Raw genomic sequence first — 19,075 nt, 5'->3', positions numbered from 1 at the left:
GACTCCCAAAAACCATCTCCACAGTTCCTGGGAGCTGCCGAGCCAGTCCCAGGAAACTCCCTGCTATTCCTACTCTGAGGGCAAAACAGCTGCATGTTCTCACTTTTCACTGTGGTCGTTTGAACTCAACCCATGGGGAGGGAAATAAAATTTAAAAAATCACCACAAAGGGACCAGAAATGGCGTAAAGCGATAAATAAATCACCCATCCTGTAAATGTTTCACTCTCTCCTCACTGGAACTCTTTTCCTTGACTAAAATGCTGGTCTGCTCATCTCCCATTGTCTGGCAGGAACATCCCAGCCTCTCCTCCTGCTCACAGCTGGCGTCCAACTGGAATTCTCTAAACGTTTTTCCCTGAATATATCAATATACGCGTCCGCCTGTGCCTGTCTGCGTAATTACAGATGCGCCATTCCTCCTAAGCTGTCATTAGAAAAAGGGAATGGGAATGACTCCAGGCTACAACCACCGCTTGCGGTTACGTAACGCGCTCCTCTCGGATCCTGTCTGATCCCGGAGACGCATGAAAAACGGATGGAGACGTCGCTCCACGCGTCCTGGGACGACTTTTATTTTTTCCCCCCACCCTTAATTAGAAATATTTTTTTAATTCCCATGTACACACACTGACTCCATTTGGATGGTGTGTGTGTGTGTGTGTGTGTGTGTTGTTGTTTTTTTTTTCCCTGGTCAGTCTTTGTTTGTCTGGGACGCGCCGGTGAAGCGCGTCTTTTACGCTGCAGTTCCTTCAGCGTCCGTGTGAGGGCGCAGCGGGACCTCCTCGGTGGAGTCTGGTGTGTGAGTATCCTGGGATGCTGGTGGGCCTCAGACAAAAGACAGAAATTCTATTCGGAGCTCCAGTGTCGGAATAAAACCCGTCAGCGTCAACTGAGGTGAGATTTTCACCGCAATAAAAGCGAATTTACGCAGACAAACCCCCCCCATTTCAGGATCGTAAATAAGTCTATTGGTGATCAATAAGTATAAATTGATGCTTGATTGTACTTTTAAAGAGGTGGAGGTTGTTGGTTTAAACCCGTAAGGAGCACCCAGGGTGACACCTGAGCCCACCTGGTTCATCTCAGCAGGGATGGATGAATGGATGGATGAATGGATGGATGATAGATGGATGGATGGATGCCCCCCCCCCCCCTGCTTTCATTCTTGCCTCCATGTTTAGGCTATTTTCTCACTTCACCTTGAAAGAAAGCTCCAGTCAGCCTCTCTCCCGCGCCGCAACAAACCCAAAGCCCGACTGGACCACCTCCCCTCCTCCTCCTCTTCCTCCTCCTCCTCCTCACCCCCCCGGGCCCGGGGAGGGCGGAGTCTCTACTTTCCTCCCGCAGAACTGAGTGTATAACACGCAGCCAGCCACAATGTGTGTCAGAGGACTGTCTGTGCTCCCAGAGTGGATGACTGCTCCAGCCCGGGGTTTGTTCTCCTGACTGAGACGAGAGGAGGAATCGGTTCGAGCGATCTCATCCAGGACGAGGTGAGCACCCCCCCCTACACACACACCCCCCTCCAGGACGCGCGGATCCATTCCGGTTTAGCTGAATAAATCATCTGTTGTTATTTACTGTTGTCATTTCCCCTGTAAACACCCCCCCCCTCCACTTTTACCTCCTTTCACGTTAACCCTGCGCGTCTTTTCTCGCGGACACATTTTTACGCACGGTTCCCCCGGTGGGGTTGGGGCGGGTTTTAAAGCCCACAGAGGAGGGAGCGTGGGTCTGCGGGTGGGCTTGGACCCACGCTCCTCTTCCACATAGTTTTCAGGTGTGCTACAAGGAAGGGGGGGGGGGGCAGACGCGCTCCTTCTTCTTCTTCCTGGAGACTAAAAGCATCTTTGTTCCTCCCCAGGTTTTTCCATTGTGGGCTAGAATGCCGGCGACCGTCAGTAAAAACTCCGACCTGGAGTTTGACTCCCTGCAGCCGTGTTTCTACCCGGATGAGGACGACTTCTACTTCTGTGGTCCCGACTCTGCGCCACCGGGGGAGGACATCTGGAAGAAATTCGAGTTGTTGCCCACTCCGCCCCTCTCCCCGAGCCGAGCTGCGCTACCGGGGGAGCCGGCGAGCGCCTCCCCGGAGGCAGATCCTCTGGGCTTCGGCTTGGGGGACCCGCTGGACTGGGCTTCCGAGCTCCTGCTCCTCCCTGGGGACGATATTTGGGGGGCGTCCGACGACGTGGACCTATTCGGCTCCGCTTTGGATTCTAACCCCAGCAGCATCATCATCCAGGACTGTATGTGGAGCGGCTTCTCGGCCCGGGAAAAGCTGGAGCGGGTGGTCACGGAGAAACTCGGGAAGGCTATTTCCACGGCCGCAGGAGGAGGAGGTGGAGGAGGAGGAGGAGGAGGAGGCGGCGGCCGGAACGTGTGCGTCAAGGCGCAGGAAGCGGCGAACCGCAGCTCGGTGTCGGAGTGCGTGGACCCCACGGTAGTCTTCCCTTTCCCGGTACACAAGAAGAACGTCAGCAGGGACGCGGCGGCGACCGTGAACACGTCCACGACCCACGGGGGGGCAGCCAGTGACTCCGGTAAGAACCGGAAAACCTTTGTTTCCACAGAAATCCCGCTTCAATGGAAAGAAACATAATATTAATAATATTATTATTATTAATAATATTATTAATATTACTATTATTATTATTTTATTATTTTATCATTATTATTGTTATTATTGTTGTTGTTATTATTATTGTTAGTATTATTGTTATTATTATCGGGCTCGTTCATGTGAACCAGAATCGGATTACCTCGTTACACTCCGCGCACGCGCACGCGCACGCCCACCGGAGTAATGACACACTGAACGGTTTATGTAATCAGCAGCTCTCCATCCGGCAGATGGCGGTAAAATGGGGGGGGGGGGGCAGTGAGGGGGGGTCGTGCGCCTTTCCTGGACCCGGTTGGCATCCGAAGCCAAACAAAAAAGACGCCGCACAGATCCGCTGCCGGGGCAGGTTCAGTGAGGGGGGGGGGGGGCAGGGGTGGCGTTGATGGTTTCAGATGGGGGGGGGTGAGTAGGTGTTCGATAATGTGATGAGCTGATGAAGTGTCGGGTTCACGGCGCCGCTGAAGCTTCCGTTACGCGCGGATTAAAAAGGAGAATTTTACGCGCAAACTGCGTCTCTGAGCTCCTGAGGAATGGAATTAGCCCCCAGATACAGAAGGAGTGTGTCACTAAAGGCTTTAAACACACACACACACACACACACACACACACACACACACACACACACACACACACACACACACACACACACACACACTCGCGTGTTTCTCTTTGGTTTAATGAGTGTTTAGGTTCGGAAACACTGAATCACCCACAGAATTAATCTCACATCGATTTCTGCCGATGACTTTCAAAAAACAAACACTCACGAGCTCTTATCAGTGTGTTTTCTACTTAGAACACACACACACACACACACACACACACACACACACACACACACACACACACACACACACACACACACACACACACACACACACACACAGCTTGGCACGGAGGGCAGACAGGGCCAGCCTTTGCCAAACACCTCCTTCGCCGCCGCCGCCGCGAAGAAAAGGAGGACGGGCCCGGGCTGCCTCCTTTTGCTGGGGGGGCTGGGGGGGGCGGTGGTGGTGGTAGAAGCGGGGTGGGGGGGGCAGCTTTGAAACGAGCGCTTCCATCTCGACAGCTGTCTCCCTGGCGCCGCTCCAGGGCCGAGGCTTAAAAAAAAAAAGGGGGGAGCAGCGACCGCGCCGCGTCTGCCGCGTCTGCCGCGTCTGCAACCCACCGCGCGCGGTTTTTGCCGCGTCTGACGCGAGCGGCGCGGCTCTTCCCCTTTGTGGCGCGCGCTTTGAAGGTAGCGATCAGCTGTCCAGGTGAGACTCACGAGACACACCTGGAAGGATGATTCCTACCTGCAGGCCACACACACACACACACACACACACACACACACACACACACACACACACACACTTTTATTCCTACCCCCTAATAAACGAAACCCTAAACAGCTAAATCCCAGCTTCACATGTGGTAAACCTGGCCACGCCCCCTCACCCCCCAGCTGGGCTCTGCTTTGTTTTGATGCCCCCCCCACCCCGACCCCCCCCCCTCATGTGTGTCTCCAAAATGCTGAGGCGGCGTCGGTAAACGCCACAGACGCTGCTGAGCTCATAATGAGAGCCATTATGACTCTCAGGGGGGGGGGACTTCCTGTCTCCATCAGAGGCTCCGCCCACCGTTAGTCTCAGGTATTACGATGAAGGGAAGGAGGCGGGGCTGCTCTCTGATTGGCCACTAAGGCCTTCCACGTGGAAGCAGGCGTGTCTCTGGACGATTGGCTCCGCCCACGCTAATGCTAATGCTAAAATCTGTTTGTCTCCACAGAAGAAGAAGACGACGAGGATGATGATGACGACGACGACGACGACGATGATGATGATGAGGAGGGTGATGAAGAAGACGAAGACGAGGAGGAGGAGGAGGAGATCGACGTGGTGACGGTGGAGAAGCGGCGCTCCTCCGTCAAGGCGTCGCCCATGACGACGGGCGCCGTCACCATCTCCGTTCACCCCCGGAGCCAGGAGCCCCGCGGCGGCCCCCCGGGGCCGGTGGGGGTGGGGGTGAGTCGTCTGGTCTGCCGCGGCGCCCCCCCCCAGGAGCTGATCCTGAAGCGGAGCTCGGTCCACCAGCAGCAGCACAACTACGCCGCCCCCTCGCCGTACGCCTCGGACGACGACCCGGCCCCGCCCCCTAAGAAGCAAAAGACGTCAGACGCCCCCAGACCCCCCCCCACCAGCACCACCACAAGGACCGCCTCCTCGTCTTCTTCCTCGTCTTCCTGCAGCTCCTTCGGCGCATCGGCGGCGCCGTCGCGGAGCAGCAAACGCGGCGGGGGCGGAGTCGGAGGCGGGGACAGCAGCCCGCGGGGGGGCTCCGACTCGGAGGACAGCGAGCGGCGGCGCAACCACAACATCCTGGAACGCCAGCGTCGCAACGACCTGCGCTCCAGCTTCCTGACGCTGCGCGACCACGTGCCCGAGCTGGCGCGCAACGACAAGGCGGCGAAGGTCCTGATCCTCAAGAAGGCGGCCGAATACGTTAACGCCTTGGAGGCCGAGGGGGCGGGGCTACAGCAGGAGAAGGACCGCCTCCACGCCCGCCGGCAGCAGCTGATGCGCCGCCTGGAGCAGGCGAGGACTCGCTAACAAGAAAAACAAAAAACGGATGACCACTACGACGCAGGCACGCTCACATTGACTCCTCCCACCTCCGTCTGATTGGTCGAGGACAGCGAAGGGGGTTAAAAGGGGGGGAGGGGACGCTCGGACTTTCACTGCCGCCACTTTTTTTGCACATTTGTTGACGTTAAGAATGTTTAGGGTTTACTTTTTTTTTCAATCCAGTCACATTTGAGGAAAAAAACAAACAAACAAAAAACGAGCGAGGAAGGAGAGGGGGAGGGGCTTCCTCCTGAGAAGGGGCGGGGCTTTTTTTATATCATTTCTATTTGTACCTTTTTGTTGTTGTTGTTGTTTATTTTTGTGTACTCACTGTGACACCAGCCTGGAATCAGGGGATTCCCCACACACAGGGATCGGGTGGGCGGGGTTTGGGGGCGGGGCATGGGACGGGAGGGCGGGGACAAACCAGGAAGCAGTGCACACTTAACTTTTTTGCCTTCACCGCTGCAAACCCCCCCCCCCCCAAAAAAAACAAACACATAAACATAAACAAACTGAAGAGACTCCGCCCACTTATGGTGGGGGGAGGCGGGGAAACAAGAAGCCACTCCCTCCTCACGCCCCGGTGCTCTGAACCAATCAGTGGGATGTAAACCTGTGCACCTTGCTAAGCTGACACTTTTGTACATAAACAACCGTGTACAGACAAACAAACAAACAAACAAACAAACACTCTGCCTTGTTTTTTGTAAAACTGTTGTCCTTGTTTTTATATCTATATAAATATATATATATATATTTACATATGAATATGTGTGTAAATATATATACTACACGTCAGGAAGCTGCCAATAACTAGACTGGAAGTTTATATACCTTTAAAGTACTGTAAGGCCTCGATTTTTGAGCGTCGTTGAACTTTGACCTTTGACCTTTGTAATATAACAATATATTGACCCTCCTCCTCCTTTGTATTGTACCGTATTACTAATTCTACACCTTTATGCTTTTAGTGTGAACCTGATACATACTAAATTTGATACCTATATTTTCGTATGAAAATGAGTTCCCAGTAGATATCACTTTATCCCGCCCCCCTGTCCCTGAACCCCCCCCCCCACACCCCCCAGCTCAGATGATTCTTTTGTACAGCGAAACCTCTTCTATCCTTTTCCTCTTTTTTTGTTTATATTTGTAACTATCGGGTGCATAGAACTCTGGGTAAACGGATATAACAGATGTTTTGTTTTGTTTGTTGTTTTTCACTTTTTAATAAAAGAAAAATGTACATTTGTAGTGCTGCGACTCATAGCACTTTGAAATACCTCATTTTGAAAAAAAATAAATAAAATAGACATCCTTAAAAAAAAAAAGAAAGAAAAAAGAAGCCGTTCCGGTCTCCGTGGGGTCATTTCACACCGAAGAGGAAGAGGAAGAGGGGCGTGTCCTTCCTCTTCCTCGTTTGCTTCCCTGTTTGTTTTGGTGTTTCTGAAAGTCTCATCCTGACAAAGAAATAAAGAGAGAGCCTCTCAGCCCCCCCCCCCGCTGCCCCGACACACACACACACACACACACACACACACACACACACACACACACACACACACACACAGGCCCTTCCTACTGCATTGTTCGGGCTGTTGCCATGGAAACTGGAGCAGCTGCTGAGTGGCAGACAGCAAGAGAGTCTCCTGTTTGTCTGTTCGAATATCTGTGTGTGTGTGTGTGTGTGTGTGTGTGTGTGTGTGTGTGTGTGTGTGTGTGTGTGTGTGTGTGTGTGTGTGACTGTACCTTTTGTCCCGGTCTGTGTGTGGCCCCGGCGCCACGACGCCGGATCGTGTTTACCAACATCAACCACATGGCTCCATCTTCCTCCTCCTCTTCCTCCACCCGCCCCGGTACCCCCCACCCCCCCGGGTACCGGGCCTCGACTCAACTATGTGTCACTCTCGAGGCGGGTCTGGCGTCTTCTGGACACCCCTGAAAGAGAAATCTGTTACCCCCGGCTCTGAGCAGCCATGAACGCCACAGCCGCAAAGCATCATGGGAAGGGGAAAGGAGGGGAGGGAGGGGAGCTGGAATTAAAAGGAATCACACCAGAGTGAATATAATATATATATATATATGTATATGATGGTCAGAGAGCTTCTAGTTTGGTAACGATGATGTCATCCTTCAACGACGATGATGTCACGGCTCGGAGGATGCAGCGTTCTGATTGGCCGACGGTGCAGAGGTATGTGAGCGCCTGCAGACGACAGCGCCGGATGAAGACGGATGACTTTGTTTTGGAGCTGAGACAGAACAAGAGGTAGCCCCCCTGTATGGGGGGCAACGGGGGGGGGCAAGGGGGGGTCGGGAGGGGCAAGAAGGAGGGGGGGGGGCTGGTGGATTACATAACAGGAGTCTGGTGACTTTGTGTGCACTTATTGTGTGTGTGTGTGTGTGTGTGTGTGTGTGTGTGTGTGTGTGTGTGTGTGTGTGTGTGTGTGTGTGTGTGTGTGTTCTCGGGGGACTTCCCCTCACCATCTGCCTGATGGTTTACAGTGTGTTGGTTAAAGGAACGAGAACCAGCTCATGGACACACACACACACACACACACACACACACACACACACACACACACACACTCACACACACACACACACACACACACACACATTTCCTCTGAGATGAGGCTAATTGTTTTACAGGGGGCGGAGCCTCTCCTGCGTTACACAGACATATGGCCGAGGCTTTCCTCTGATTAATACCCATGATCCTCCTGCCCGCCGCACCCCGACACACACCTCTAATGGGCTTACACCCCTCCAACACACACACACACACACACACACACTGATAACATGGTGTGTGTGTTCATCGCCGGAGCGTTCATTGACAACAGTTGTCACAACATTCCCGTTGCCCCCCCCCATACAAGATTCAGCAGGTTAACCCCCCCCCCCACATGGAGGAAAAAAAAGCCCAATGTGTGTGTGTGTGTGTGTGTGTGTGTGTGTGTGTCGCCATCTGTTGCTGGGTCCGGCGCGGTCGCAGGTGCTCGTAAACCGGGTAGGGGTGGGGATGTAGGGGCAGAAAACATTGGTGTGTGTGTGTGTGTGTGTGTGTGTGTGTGTGTGTGTGTGTGTGTGTGTGTGTGTGTGTGTGTGAGGCCTGAGTGTTTGATCAAAGTTTACCAAAGTCGGGGGAGATTTGCATACAGATGGTACTGTAGCCTGGCCCCCAGAATACCTTTCCCTCTCTCTATCACACACACACACACACACACACACACACACACACACACACACACACACACACACACACACACACACACACACACACACACACACACACACACAAATGTAATAGGGTTTCATTGAAGAATCCCCTGAATAGCCTTTCAAGAGCGCGTTCTGAGGAAGAAACGACCTTGGCTCCACAACACAGCGACCGGTCGGACGACGAAAAGAAAAGAACGAAAAGAAAAAGAAGAAGAGATAAAAAAAAAAAAGCAATGAGAAGACGTTACAACAGGATTAAAGACGAGGAAAAGCCTCCCGGACGCGCCCATGGTAAAAACAAGCCCACCTTTCAACGTTGACCTCCAACCACTTCACGGCGCTTGAACCGGGCGGACCGGCGCGGCGGGTTGTTAGATCGCGTCCCTGTTTAAACAGCAACACGGTTTGCGTGAGTCACCGGGAGAGAAAAGAGAAAAGACAGACGACAGACGACAAAACCCGTCAAAAAACCGCAAAGAAACACGTACGAATGTCTCATTAGAACGCCCAGGGACACGGGTGAACGCTAAACACCGAGTTCAGCCAAAGGTGTTAGCGCGTTTAGCGTCAAGCTGCATTTAAAAATGACATTAAGAAGGAGCATAATTAGTGATACGTAATCCGCAGGTAGGCGTAAGGAGACTGTGGGAAAGTGAACGTTCTCGAATGATCCCTGCGCCCTCGGCGCCTCCCCGCTACGTTACGTCAGCCACGTAGCATCTGAAACAAGATAACGAAGTAACTACTGTTAGAAAGACGCGGTTTTAAAAATGAATCTTCATAAAAAAACGATAAATAAAAAGGTTTGAGGCGATGTGGGTCGACTTCATCCTCCGCCGCTCCAAACTGGGTCAGGCACTAATTCCTCCATGGGCCGCCTTCACCATAACAAACGAGGTACAAATTGTTCTCCGTGTTCCGTGGACGAGGTGCGGCCTCCTGTCGACCAGCTAACGAGCTTAGCGTCGTGTTCGCACAAGGTTTAATTTTATCCTCTTCTTCCGTTCCGCTTGCGCCTGAACTGGTTTCCTTTTGTCAAAAAGGCCCTCAGCTGTCCTTGGTGGATGAAGGGTTCTAGCTTCAGCACTAGATAGCTAGCTGGCTAACGTAGCAGTGTGGTGATAACCGATTAGCTTCGATACAGGGATGCTACCGTCGTTAGAAGCACACGGCGCTGCTTCAATCCCGAAGGAGAATTGTCTTGCGGAATATTACAGTATTTTCTGCACTATAAGACGTACTGGACCATAAGGTGCACTGGACTAAAAGGCACACTGTCGGTTTTTGAGAACATTAAATGCTTTTAGGTGCGCCTTATAGTGCGGAAAATACTGTACTTATTAAAAGTCACTTGTTTCGAGAATCCTTGGCGGTATCGTGACACTCCCGTTTATTATCCCAATAAGACCTGGCTCTGTCCGGTGCTTCGTAATAAAACGGTGTGAAAGACTGTGTCCTGATGGAGAACAACCCGGTCAACCCGGTCGGAACCAATCGTCCCTGGTGCTACATGTCGGCATAGTGCCGAGTCAGCAGTATTTCTCACGTGTTGGGCCGCCAGGTGAAGAGTTCGCCGTCGTCAGCGTAAAATTCAAGGCGTGTCGTAAATATCGGGATCCGCGCTCGTTAACGTCGCGTCCGTACGCCGCAGAAACACTTCGGGTAAGTGGTCATTACTCTTCGGGAGTGTCTCGATCACGCCAACCCTCTCTTCCGCACTGTAGCATTTGTGCAAGTCGTGCACGACTCGCGTGCACGCCGGTGTTTATTTGGAGTAATCACTGGTGCGCTTCCGTGTTTGTACGTTCGTATGGAGACTGATTCATGACCGGCCACCCGGAGGAAACAGATAACAAATGGTTTTCTGGTCCAATAAACACCGCCCGCCTGTAAACCCAATGAGACTAAATCAAACTACCTCCTGCGAGCGCGCCGCCTCAGCGCGGGGCTGAATGATGGCCGTCTGGGAGGCGGAGCCGCCGTAAAACTCAATGAGAGACATATTGATTGAGGGCTAATTGTGGAGCGGCGGTGTCACGGCGGGCCGGAGCCGACCTTCTAGACTCCCTTGTGCTCTTTAACCAATCAATGGGCTTTTGTTTGAACGGGGGAGGCGTGTCTACACCGAACGACCGCCTTGAAGAGTGTAAAGGAAGAAAAATATTGTTCAAGAGCGTCTCTGGAGGATCTCGGCAATTTCCTTGCCCCCGTGTGGCGTGACAGTTGATTTAATGGTCATTTGGCGTCCGCTGGGGGTCGAGTGTTTGATCACCGGAGGGCTTTGACAGGTCCGACCTTTGACCTTAATGCCTGCTAAGAAGCCTGACAGGGACTGGTTGGACAATGAGGGCTCAGGGACGTCAACCCCGACGCACCAAACCGGGATGACAACAGCGACAAAGGCTCGGGGAGCTTCTTACCTGTGACGGACGCTCTTGGACGCACCACAAAGATGACAGCCAATGGCAAACTAGTGTTTGCAAGCAGTCAGTGATCTGCATTGGGATTGGTCGTCTCTTTAAGACGAGTTTCATTCGGATCAATAAATAAACAAATGAGTATCTTTGTCGACTTCAGCAGACGGTCAGTCCATTCATTCGTCCATTCGACTGTGTTCACTGCAAATCCTTGTTTGCATGGCCTCAGGGGGGGTTACACAAGGTCTGGATTGGGGGTTGTGGGTAGGGTAAGGGGGAAGGGGGGGTATTTTGCCTCTTCAGCACACCCCAACACAGAAACGACGTTGCTTTCTGACATTTCAGATCGTAAACGCTTCGTGTTTTAGGTTTACATTTCACAAAGCAATGCAAATAAACATGTTTTACAACGATAATCTATCCTGGGGGGCTGCTGTGATATCCTCCCCAGCTGAAGAGGAGATTGGACGACGGCCTAAACGAACATGCAACACTATCGATTAGAAATTTTCAACGTTGTGGTGGAGACTATCGATCCGACGGGAAGCAATCCCGAGGCAACAGAGCCCAGATAGACATTGAGGTTATCGACACCCGAGGGGGCGACCTCGCTCCTCGACAGTTATCTGTCGGATTGATGTGGAGCTGGGAGCCCGACGGGGCGTAGGATGGGGACGGGCGGGTTGGCCGAATCCTAGGAAGGCGCCTCGCTGACACATGTGGGACAGAGCTCAGTGGAAATCGGGTTAATGAATCGTGGAGAGAAGGGGAAACTGCGGGGTTACTCGTCCTTTCAATATTCCCTCGTCATTATCAGTTGGACCGGCGCTCATCTGGGAAAGACGGGGAGGTCGGGAGGAGGAAAATGTGAACCTGCCAAAAAGATTCCCAGACAATGGATCGTAGATGCCTTAAACAAAGCACCTGCTATCGAGGCGTCACGGCCAATTTCTGAATCAACGAAAGATTTGCCTCTCTTTGTGAAGACTCTACTTTAAGTTTGTCAACTCTTTGTCCGGGTTTATACCCCAGTGGGTCCATCATAGTCTTGTCTGTCATAGTCTCATAGTCTTGATGGATCGCCCCAGACAGAACCACCAGTCTCATTTTCAACACTCGAAGCAGATGCTCATTAGATCGACCTGAACCTCCTCCCCTGACTCCCGCGGTCGTTACGGTTCCTGAAGGCTCCGTTCTGACAATTTAACGCCCCCAAAGTTCTTAATTATTGACGATAATTCGCCGAATTAGCGACCAACCTTCACACGCCTAAGAGGATGAAACGAATTAGCATATTCAATTGCCGGCTCACGCCCGTCGCCGGCGTTGGACAGCTGTTGAGTCAGACGACGCCATTGTGCGAATATGAGTCAGTGCACGCTAATCCAATCAGGGGAACCCGGGCCGGGGATTGGGTTAGCATTTTGGACATCCGTCAGCAACGCTCTTGGGATTACTCGCAAGGTTAATTATGGGAGAATTAGATTCGGGTGGACAATGGCGTTATCGCTTATCACAAGGGTAAGGTAATGTTCTCCAACCGCCGGCTGAAGAACAAGCGCAACCACCGCACAGGCGCCTCATTGATTACTTTAATCCGCCGACTGGGAGTTGAAACATCATTGAATTTGATTTAAACCCCCCCCAAACGCACTCACACTTCAAATACAATCCACCAGTGCATTGGTCACCGCTGGATCGTTGGGCGTTTGAGCTACACGGAGTGGTAAACCGGTTTCACATCAACACAAACGCCTCGTTGCATTGCCCCCGCCTCCCGGGCCTCGCCAGCACTTTTTGGCGTCCTCCGATACGACCTTTAAAGGACGTCGATTCAGAAGGAAAGGACTTAAGTCAGGGCTTTTTAAGGTGCTAGACCAGCAAAACCAACAAACAAACAATACAGGCTGTTCTTGTTGTACAGTTTAATTCAACGGGGGGGGGGGGTTCTTTAGGGGATCACCACGACAAAAAGGCCAATATGGCTTCATGGTTATGGGTTCAGGTCCCAAATGTTGGACCAAAGTGGTACCGTTTGGTGACTGAACTCCTAAGGCAAACATTTCCCCAATGAAAGCAACTAAAATCCCACAAAGTCACACAACAATATGGACGGAGAGACGACTCAAAAAACGTCTGTCTCGGGGACCCTGTTGATGTAAAAGATGTGGTTTATTCACTTCTCTTTTTGAACTCATCGATTTCCCTTTTTTTTAAAACTGATTCCTCTGCCTTAGGGCTAATGCTACCCCCCCCCCCCACAGTGTTACAAGTAGAACAGCCAGAGGAAGCTGAAGCCTCCTGACGGTTGGGCCCGTTGGTCCAATCGGAGATCGCCCACTCCAAGAGATAAGAGGAACGTTTACGACAGGAAACATATTTCCTCTTTTGTTCCTGTCGCTCCGTCGTTTCAAAACGCTGAAAGTGATTCATTTGCATTCCGGGGATATTCCCAGCATGCCATTGCATTCTCTCTGTCCCCGCGTACACACACACACACACACACACACACACACACACACACACACACACACACACACACACACACACGCTGACACATCCGAGCCACTGAGCAGCAGGCATGCTATTGGTGCAGCTTCATCCATCACCGCTAATGGCTGAAGACAGCTGTGTGTTCAGTACAACGTCCCTCCATCACCCCACGAGCTGGAGGACGAGGAGGCGGAGCCAACTCTACCCCTGACCCCCCAGCAACCCCCCACACCCAGGAGGACACCCGCCCCGGGCCGGACCCAGATGGCCCGGCTGCCATCCCGATCTGGATCCACCCCTGGGTGGAATGGAACCGATGATGCAAAGCTGACACACACACACACACACACACACACACACACACACACACACACACACACACACACACACACACACACACACACACGCATCCATGCCCGTTATTTATTTATCACATACCCCCACTCGCTTCGGCTTCACACACACACACACACACACACACACACACACACACACACACACACACACACACTGGGATGTTTAGACTGGAGTTAATGAACAGATAACAGCTGATGGGAGGAGTTCATGCCTGACCAGAGGGGGCGGGGCTTCCTCCCGACCCTCCCCGCCCAAGCGGACGCGGCTCGGGACGGGCTTTCGGCGTCGCGGCGTCCTTGAACCACCTGATTTAACTGGGTCGAGTCGCTCTAATGGTCGGCTTCAGGAACCCCCCCAGTCTGGTTTGGGACGTGGCTCCGAGGAGCTCTGGACTTATTTTGGGAACCGAAGTGAAGTCAGAGGATTTAAAGTCTCTGTTCGCTTTTCATGGGCTGAGTGTAACCGTCTAAAGCCAAACATGTCGTATCTGATTCCCTCTACATCATCAGTGCCATCCTCTTTCCTGATGGGTAAACTCAGACGCATGCGTCTGCATTTAGGACCCAAAAAGATTCTGGATTTACCACATTTATATACAAATTAAAGCTCATTTACACAAATTCATGACAAATTTTTCAGGATATTCCATTAAGAAGAAGCAGAGGAGGCTTTAAGGGGTGAATCAGAGGCAACCTTAAGACAGCATGTTGCCATGGAAACCAAGGTCAAAGTTGTGTGGAAATCCAGGATGTCGGAGGACCGTAAAGAATCCATCCTTCCTTCCTTCCTTCCTTCCTTCCTTCCTTCCTTCCTTCCTTCCTTCCTTCCTTCCTTCCTTCCTTCCTTCCTTCCTTCCTTCCTTCCTTCCTTCCTTCCTTCCTTCCTTCCTTCCTTCCTTCCTTCCTTCCTTCCTTCCTTCCTTCCTTCCTTCCTTCCTTCCTTCCTTCCGTCCGTCCGTCCTTCCTTCCCTCCCCTCCGGATGATTTGGAGCATCCTCTTCCAGCACAACGATGACACCTCCCTCCACCATCCCAGCATCATCATTTGTCATCGCCGGGGTGGGAAATGGGGGGGGGGGTTGGGGGGTGGGGCTTTAACTGACGTGACTCATTCCACATATTCCTTTGTAATCTGTAATCTAAACAGTCCACTGAGGTCACTTCCAGTAAATCTCCACAGATGGCGAGCCGGCGTTATTCAATTAGCAGGTGACGGAACCCGATCCCCAACAAAACACAAGTCCACCCCCCCCCCCTCCCATAAAGGACACCTGTCAGAAACAAGAGCCCCCTTTGCCCCGGCTGTTAAAGAAAAGCGCTGCCCTTGTCTCATCATCATTTAGGACTTAGGCACTTCAAAGCCGGCCAGGTACAATGGCGGCGAGCGGCCCCGCCTTCAAAAGAACAGCGGCGCAACTTCTGTCCAAGAAGAATGGCCCTGAAATCATAATAGAGACGGAAAAATAGGACCCGAGGCGGAGGGACGCCGTTCACCTGTCGGCTGTAACACGATCGCTTCGCCATCCTCGGGGCGCTTTGTGCGGCGGCGCGCTCCTGTAGCTCGCGCCCCGGCTTTGTGGTGCGCCGGGGATCGTCTTCCCCCCTCGCCGAAGACCCCCTGACCTCCCCTCTGTTCCACTTACACACACCCATCAAAATTACCCTTACCCCTGGCAGATTAAGATCAGTGTCATTCATCCAGTTTAGAGTATCAGCCTTTGATTCGCGGCGGTGGAAAGGCTGGAAAGAGAAGGGAGGGCGCGCCAAGCACCTGGGAGCGGTTGGGGGTGGGGGTGGGGGGGTATCCGTTGGATAAAAGTGGCGTCTTTACTTTCCCCTGTAGCTCGCGGGTGCTTTTGTGCGAAGGGTGGTTGATCTCCGGGGTCGCTGGGGGTCAACGGAAACGCGTGAATCTGGTGTAAAAACCATGATGTCATCGACGCGGAAAGCAAACGTTGGACTTCAGGCGTAATGACGATCGCGATCACGTCGAATCGCGATGCGCGTCTCGATCCCAGATCGATCGGAACCCGCCTGAAAAAGCCGAGCTGAGATCAGCTGATCTCAAACGCAGAGAACCAACACTGACTCAGCTGAGTACGAGTACTTCCTGTTCGGGTTTTTTTTTTTTTTTGGAGGTTGGTCTTTGTGTAAAAAGACGGGGGAGGGGCTATCCACCCCATGGACCAATCAGGCCCAACCCTCACCTCTGCTTCAGCACAGGGATTCCTCTGTGTGTCTAGTCCCTGACCTTTGACCCCGCCTGTAGGTGAGCTTAGCTTTCGGACAGAACTGACTCTTTTCTATACATAGATTTTTTTTCTCCCATTGGCGTTTCAAGCTTTGCTATCACCCCTCCATCCCCCGATTGCTTCCCCTACCCCCACCCCACCCTTGGAGTCAACCAGGGTATGTGACGCTCTAAATGCCCCCTATTGTTGGCAGAATGGCCCTTTTGTCTGCGCCCCCTGTTTGTGCTGACTCAGGGACATCCATGTTTTGAGTCCATGCAGGGGTATGAGGGGTGGATGACAGGGGCAGCTAAGCCTCGCCATGCCCCCCTCCCCCTCCCAGGATGTTGCAGGAATTTCCTGATTCAATAACTTTTTAGATAGTTGTCCCAACATTGCCTTTATTTCCGGTCAATCTCATCCCCACACCCTGAAGGGGAACCAAACGGACCCCGAATATTCAGGGGAAACGGGGTGTGATCGGCCTGGCGTGAAGCGGTTCCGTCACAAACGGACAACTTATCACACCTGTAATGATAATGTTTGGGGGGTAATTGCCCCAACTGTTCCAGTCCCGTCAACCATCATTGGACCACCAGGGGCTCCAGATGTCGTTCAGAGAAAAGGGCGATCTCCCGCTTCCCGATGCGTCCTGACTTTCTCCTTGAGCTCCTCCTGCCTATAAATAGTCGGCCTGGAGCATTCTTAAAAAAAGAAGAAGAAAAAAGACATCAAAGTCTTCTGGCGTGAAGTGGAAGAAGAGTTGACGGGAATAAAAACGTGAAACGATAAACGACGACTTTGTTTCTGCCGCCTCAGCACCGATAATTAATCTTCTTTAACATCCTTGTTTTAATACACTTCCATTAACACGCCTTTAAAAGAACGCGCTTTTAAAATGACACCTAATCACGCGCATCGGCGCCGGGCGGCGTTTACCGTCCGTCCGTCCAACAACGCCCCTTTTAAAATGTAATCCGCTAATGGACCCCAATCACGCCGCCATCCCGTTTTAACGTCCCGCTCCCGTTTAACGAGAGTCAACCTGGAGACATCACCACCCACCACCCATGTTCATAAAACCAGGGCGTCTCCGCCCCCCCATCCTTTCCCGGACCCTTTCACTTTGATTGAGCTAATTGTGTTTCCTGCGGAATGCCGTAAACTCAGGGGAAGGTAGGAAGCGCGTATGCACATACCCCCCAGCATTAATGCAGACTCACACTGTCGGCACTTTTCCACCAAGAGGCCATTAGAGACAATAGGGATTGGGGAGTGGGGGTGGGAGGGGGGGCTCATTCACTTTCTATGGGTCCAATTTACATGGCGGTGGCAAATGCTAAAAGCTCTTTAGCCGCTCGCGACACCTCTCCTGGGGTAATCGCTCATTATCTCGCGTCGGAGTTTCTGCGCATGTTGATCAATGCGAATCTACCCGAGGGTCCTTGAGCAGACCTGGTCGCCGCCGTGGGTGCGTTGCCATGGCGTTCCACACACGGCGAGGAGCGACAAATGCTTTTCCTGGAAGTCTTCCCACTCGTCTTGCGCGACGTCATTCGAGGATCTCCTGAAAGGCATTCCAGGGAATTTCATTGGATTTCTACCTTAGGGTCACATGATCAATCACTTCTATGGATTGAATTAAAGTTTTAAAGTTCATGTAAAACATTTTTTGTGCTATTTCCCTTCAGGGCGATCGTATTTAGCATGTAGCTTCATGCTAGAGCCTGGAAAAGTCACCTTGGGACGGTTCTCTCAGCTCTTCCTTTATTTAGACACACACAAGCCCCGCCTTTTCTGTTAGCCTAGCGCCGGCTGCTATCTAGCGCTGACTCAGAGCCACATCTGGCCACGCCGGATCTGATAACTCATCTGTTTTCACGCGGGCAGCCGCGGCCAAACCGCGCTGCGGTCGTCTTTGTTATCGCAGCCTGTCAACCCTCTCTCTCTCTCTTTGTCAACATGGGCGAGCTCCCGTTGACCCGGGGGCCTGCGGTGGCGGCGGACCACTTCAGAGCCCCCCCAAAAAAACCGCACCAAGCTGCAATCAATGACCGTGTTTCTCTTTCTCTGCCTCCCTTCATCCCAAAACCTCATCCCTCTCTCCGCCGGGTGACCCGGGCGGCCCGAGTTGCGGCCTCGTCGGCGGAGGCGGGCTGGGAGTTAGCAACCGGGGGAGGGAAGTCATATGTTAGCAGTTTGAACCTACAGCCCCAATTAGAGGCAGCTGTTGCTGCGCTATCGCACCACCACGGAGGGGAAGGGGGGAGGGCAGAATTTATGGTCTGCTTCTCTGTGGCGACCCCCGTTTGATGTGCAGATAATTAGGAAGTGAATGGCTTCCTGTGGGTCGCCGCTGGAAGGGGCAGCGCCATGCGATAATAAAAAACAGAGCGAAAAGGGGAGAACAAGGAGAGGAACAGCTGAGGAGGAGTCCGGGTCAGGTGGTGGGCAGGTAGCTCCGCCCTCGTGTCGACGCTTTTCGGACGCGAACCCGAAGGAACGAAAGTTGTCGAAACTTGAGAATCTCTAAAATCTCAAAAAGTTTCTCCTCCGATGCCACCGCTTCGTTCCCTAGCAACCCTTTCGTTTCATCACCAACCCTTGCTCATTATTTCACCTTTGACCTTTCCAGGCCAGAAGTCGCAGCCTCGACTCATTGTGTCCCCCCCCCCACAAGAGGATCAAAATCTAGAAATCCAATCTGGAAGAAGAAGCCCCCTCTTGAATAAAAATAAACCCACGGGGTCGAGTGTGAAGGCAGTCAATAAAACGTCCCAACAGACTCGGCGGGTCGCTGCGTGAGCAACAATAGCCCCAGATTGTGACGCCCCGCGCCTTTTGTTTCTCCACAGCTTTTCCGGTGAATGAAACACAATGGGAAGGAATGCATTGGTTTCTGCTTGAACGCTAAACCCAATCAGGGTGGTGACAATGTGTTGGAGGGGGCTAAGAGAGTCTTTAAGTGTCCTCCGCAGCATCAGATTAGCATGTCACCCTCCACACCCCCACACCCCCGCTGTGGACGGCCATTCATGTGCAACGCGAAGCTAACGCTAAACAACAACAGCAGCACAAGGAGATGCAGATCAATGAATAAATCAGGGGGGGGGGGGTTG

At 52.5% G+C, this 19,075-nt stretch overlaps 1 protein-coding gene across 1 annotated transcript; it reads left to right on the top strand.

Moving 5' to 3' along the window:
* Nucleotides 1-620: 620 nt before the first annotated feature.
* On the top strand, nucleotides 621-5,599 carry mycn (MYCN proto-oncogene, bHLH transcription factor). The gene is made up of 3 exons (XM_068342300.1): nucleotides 621-1,495; nucleotides 1,867-2,545; nucleotides 4,396-5,599. The coding sequence occupies exons 2-3, from the start codon at nucleotides 1,888-1,890 to the stop codon at nucleotides 5,214-5,216; spliced, it is 1,479 nt and encodes a 492-aa protein (XP_068198401.1). The 5' UTR covers nucleotides 621-1,495; nucleotides 1,867-1,887; the 3' UTR covers nucleotides 5,217-5,599.
* Nucleotides 5,600-19,075: the final 13,476 nt, after the last annotated feature.

This window comes from Antennarius striatus, chromosome 19 (assembly GCF_040054535.1).
Source record: "Antennarius striatus isolate MH-2024 chromosome 19, ASM4005453v1, whole genome shotgun sequence".
Classification (NCBI taxonomy): Eukaryota; Metazoa; Chordata; class Actinopteri; order Lophiiformes; family Antennariidae; genus Antennarius; species Antennarius striatus.
Note: the sequence above shows the minus strand (reverse complement) of the source record. Positions and strands in the feature narration are given on the sequence as shown.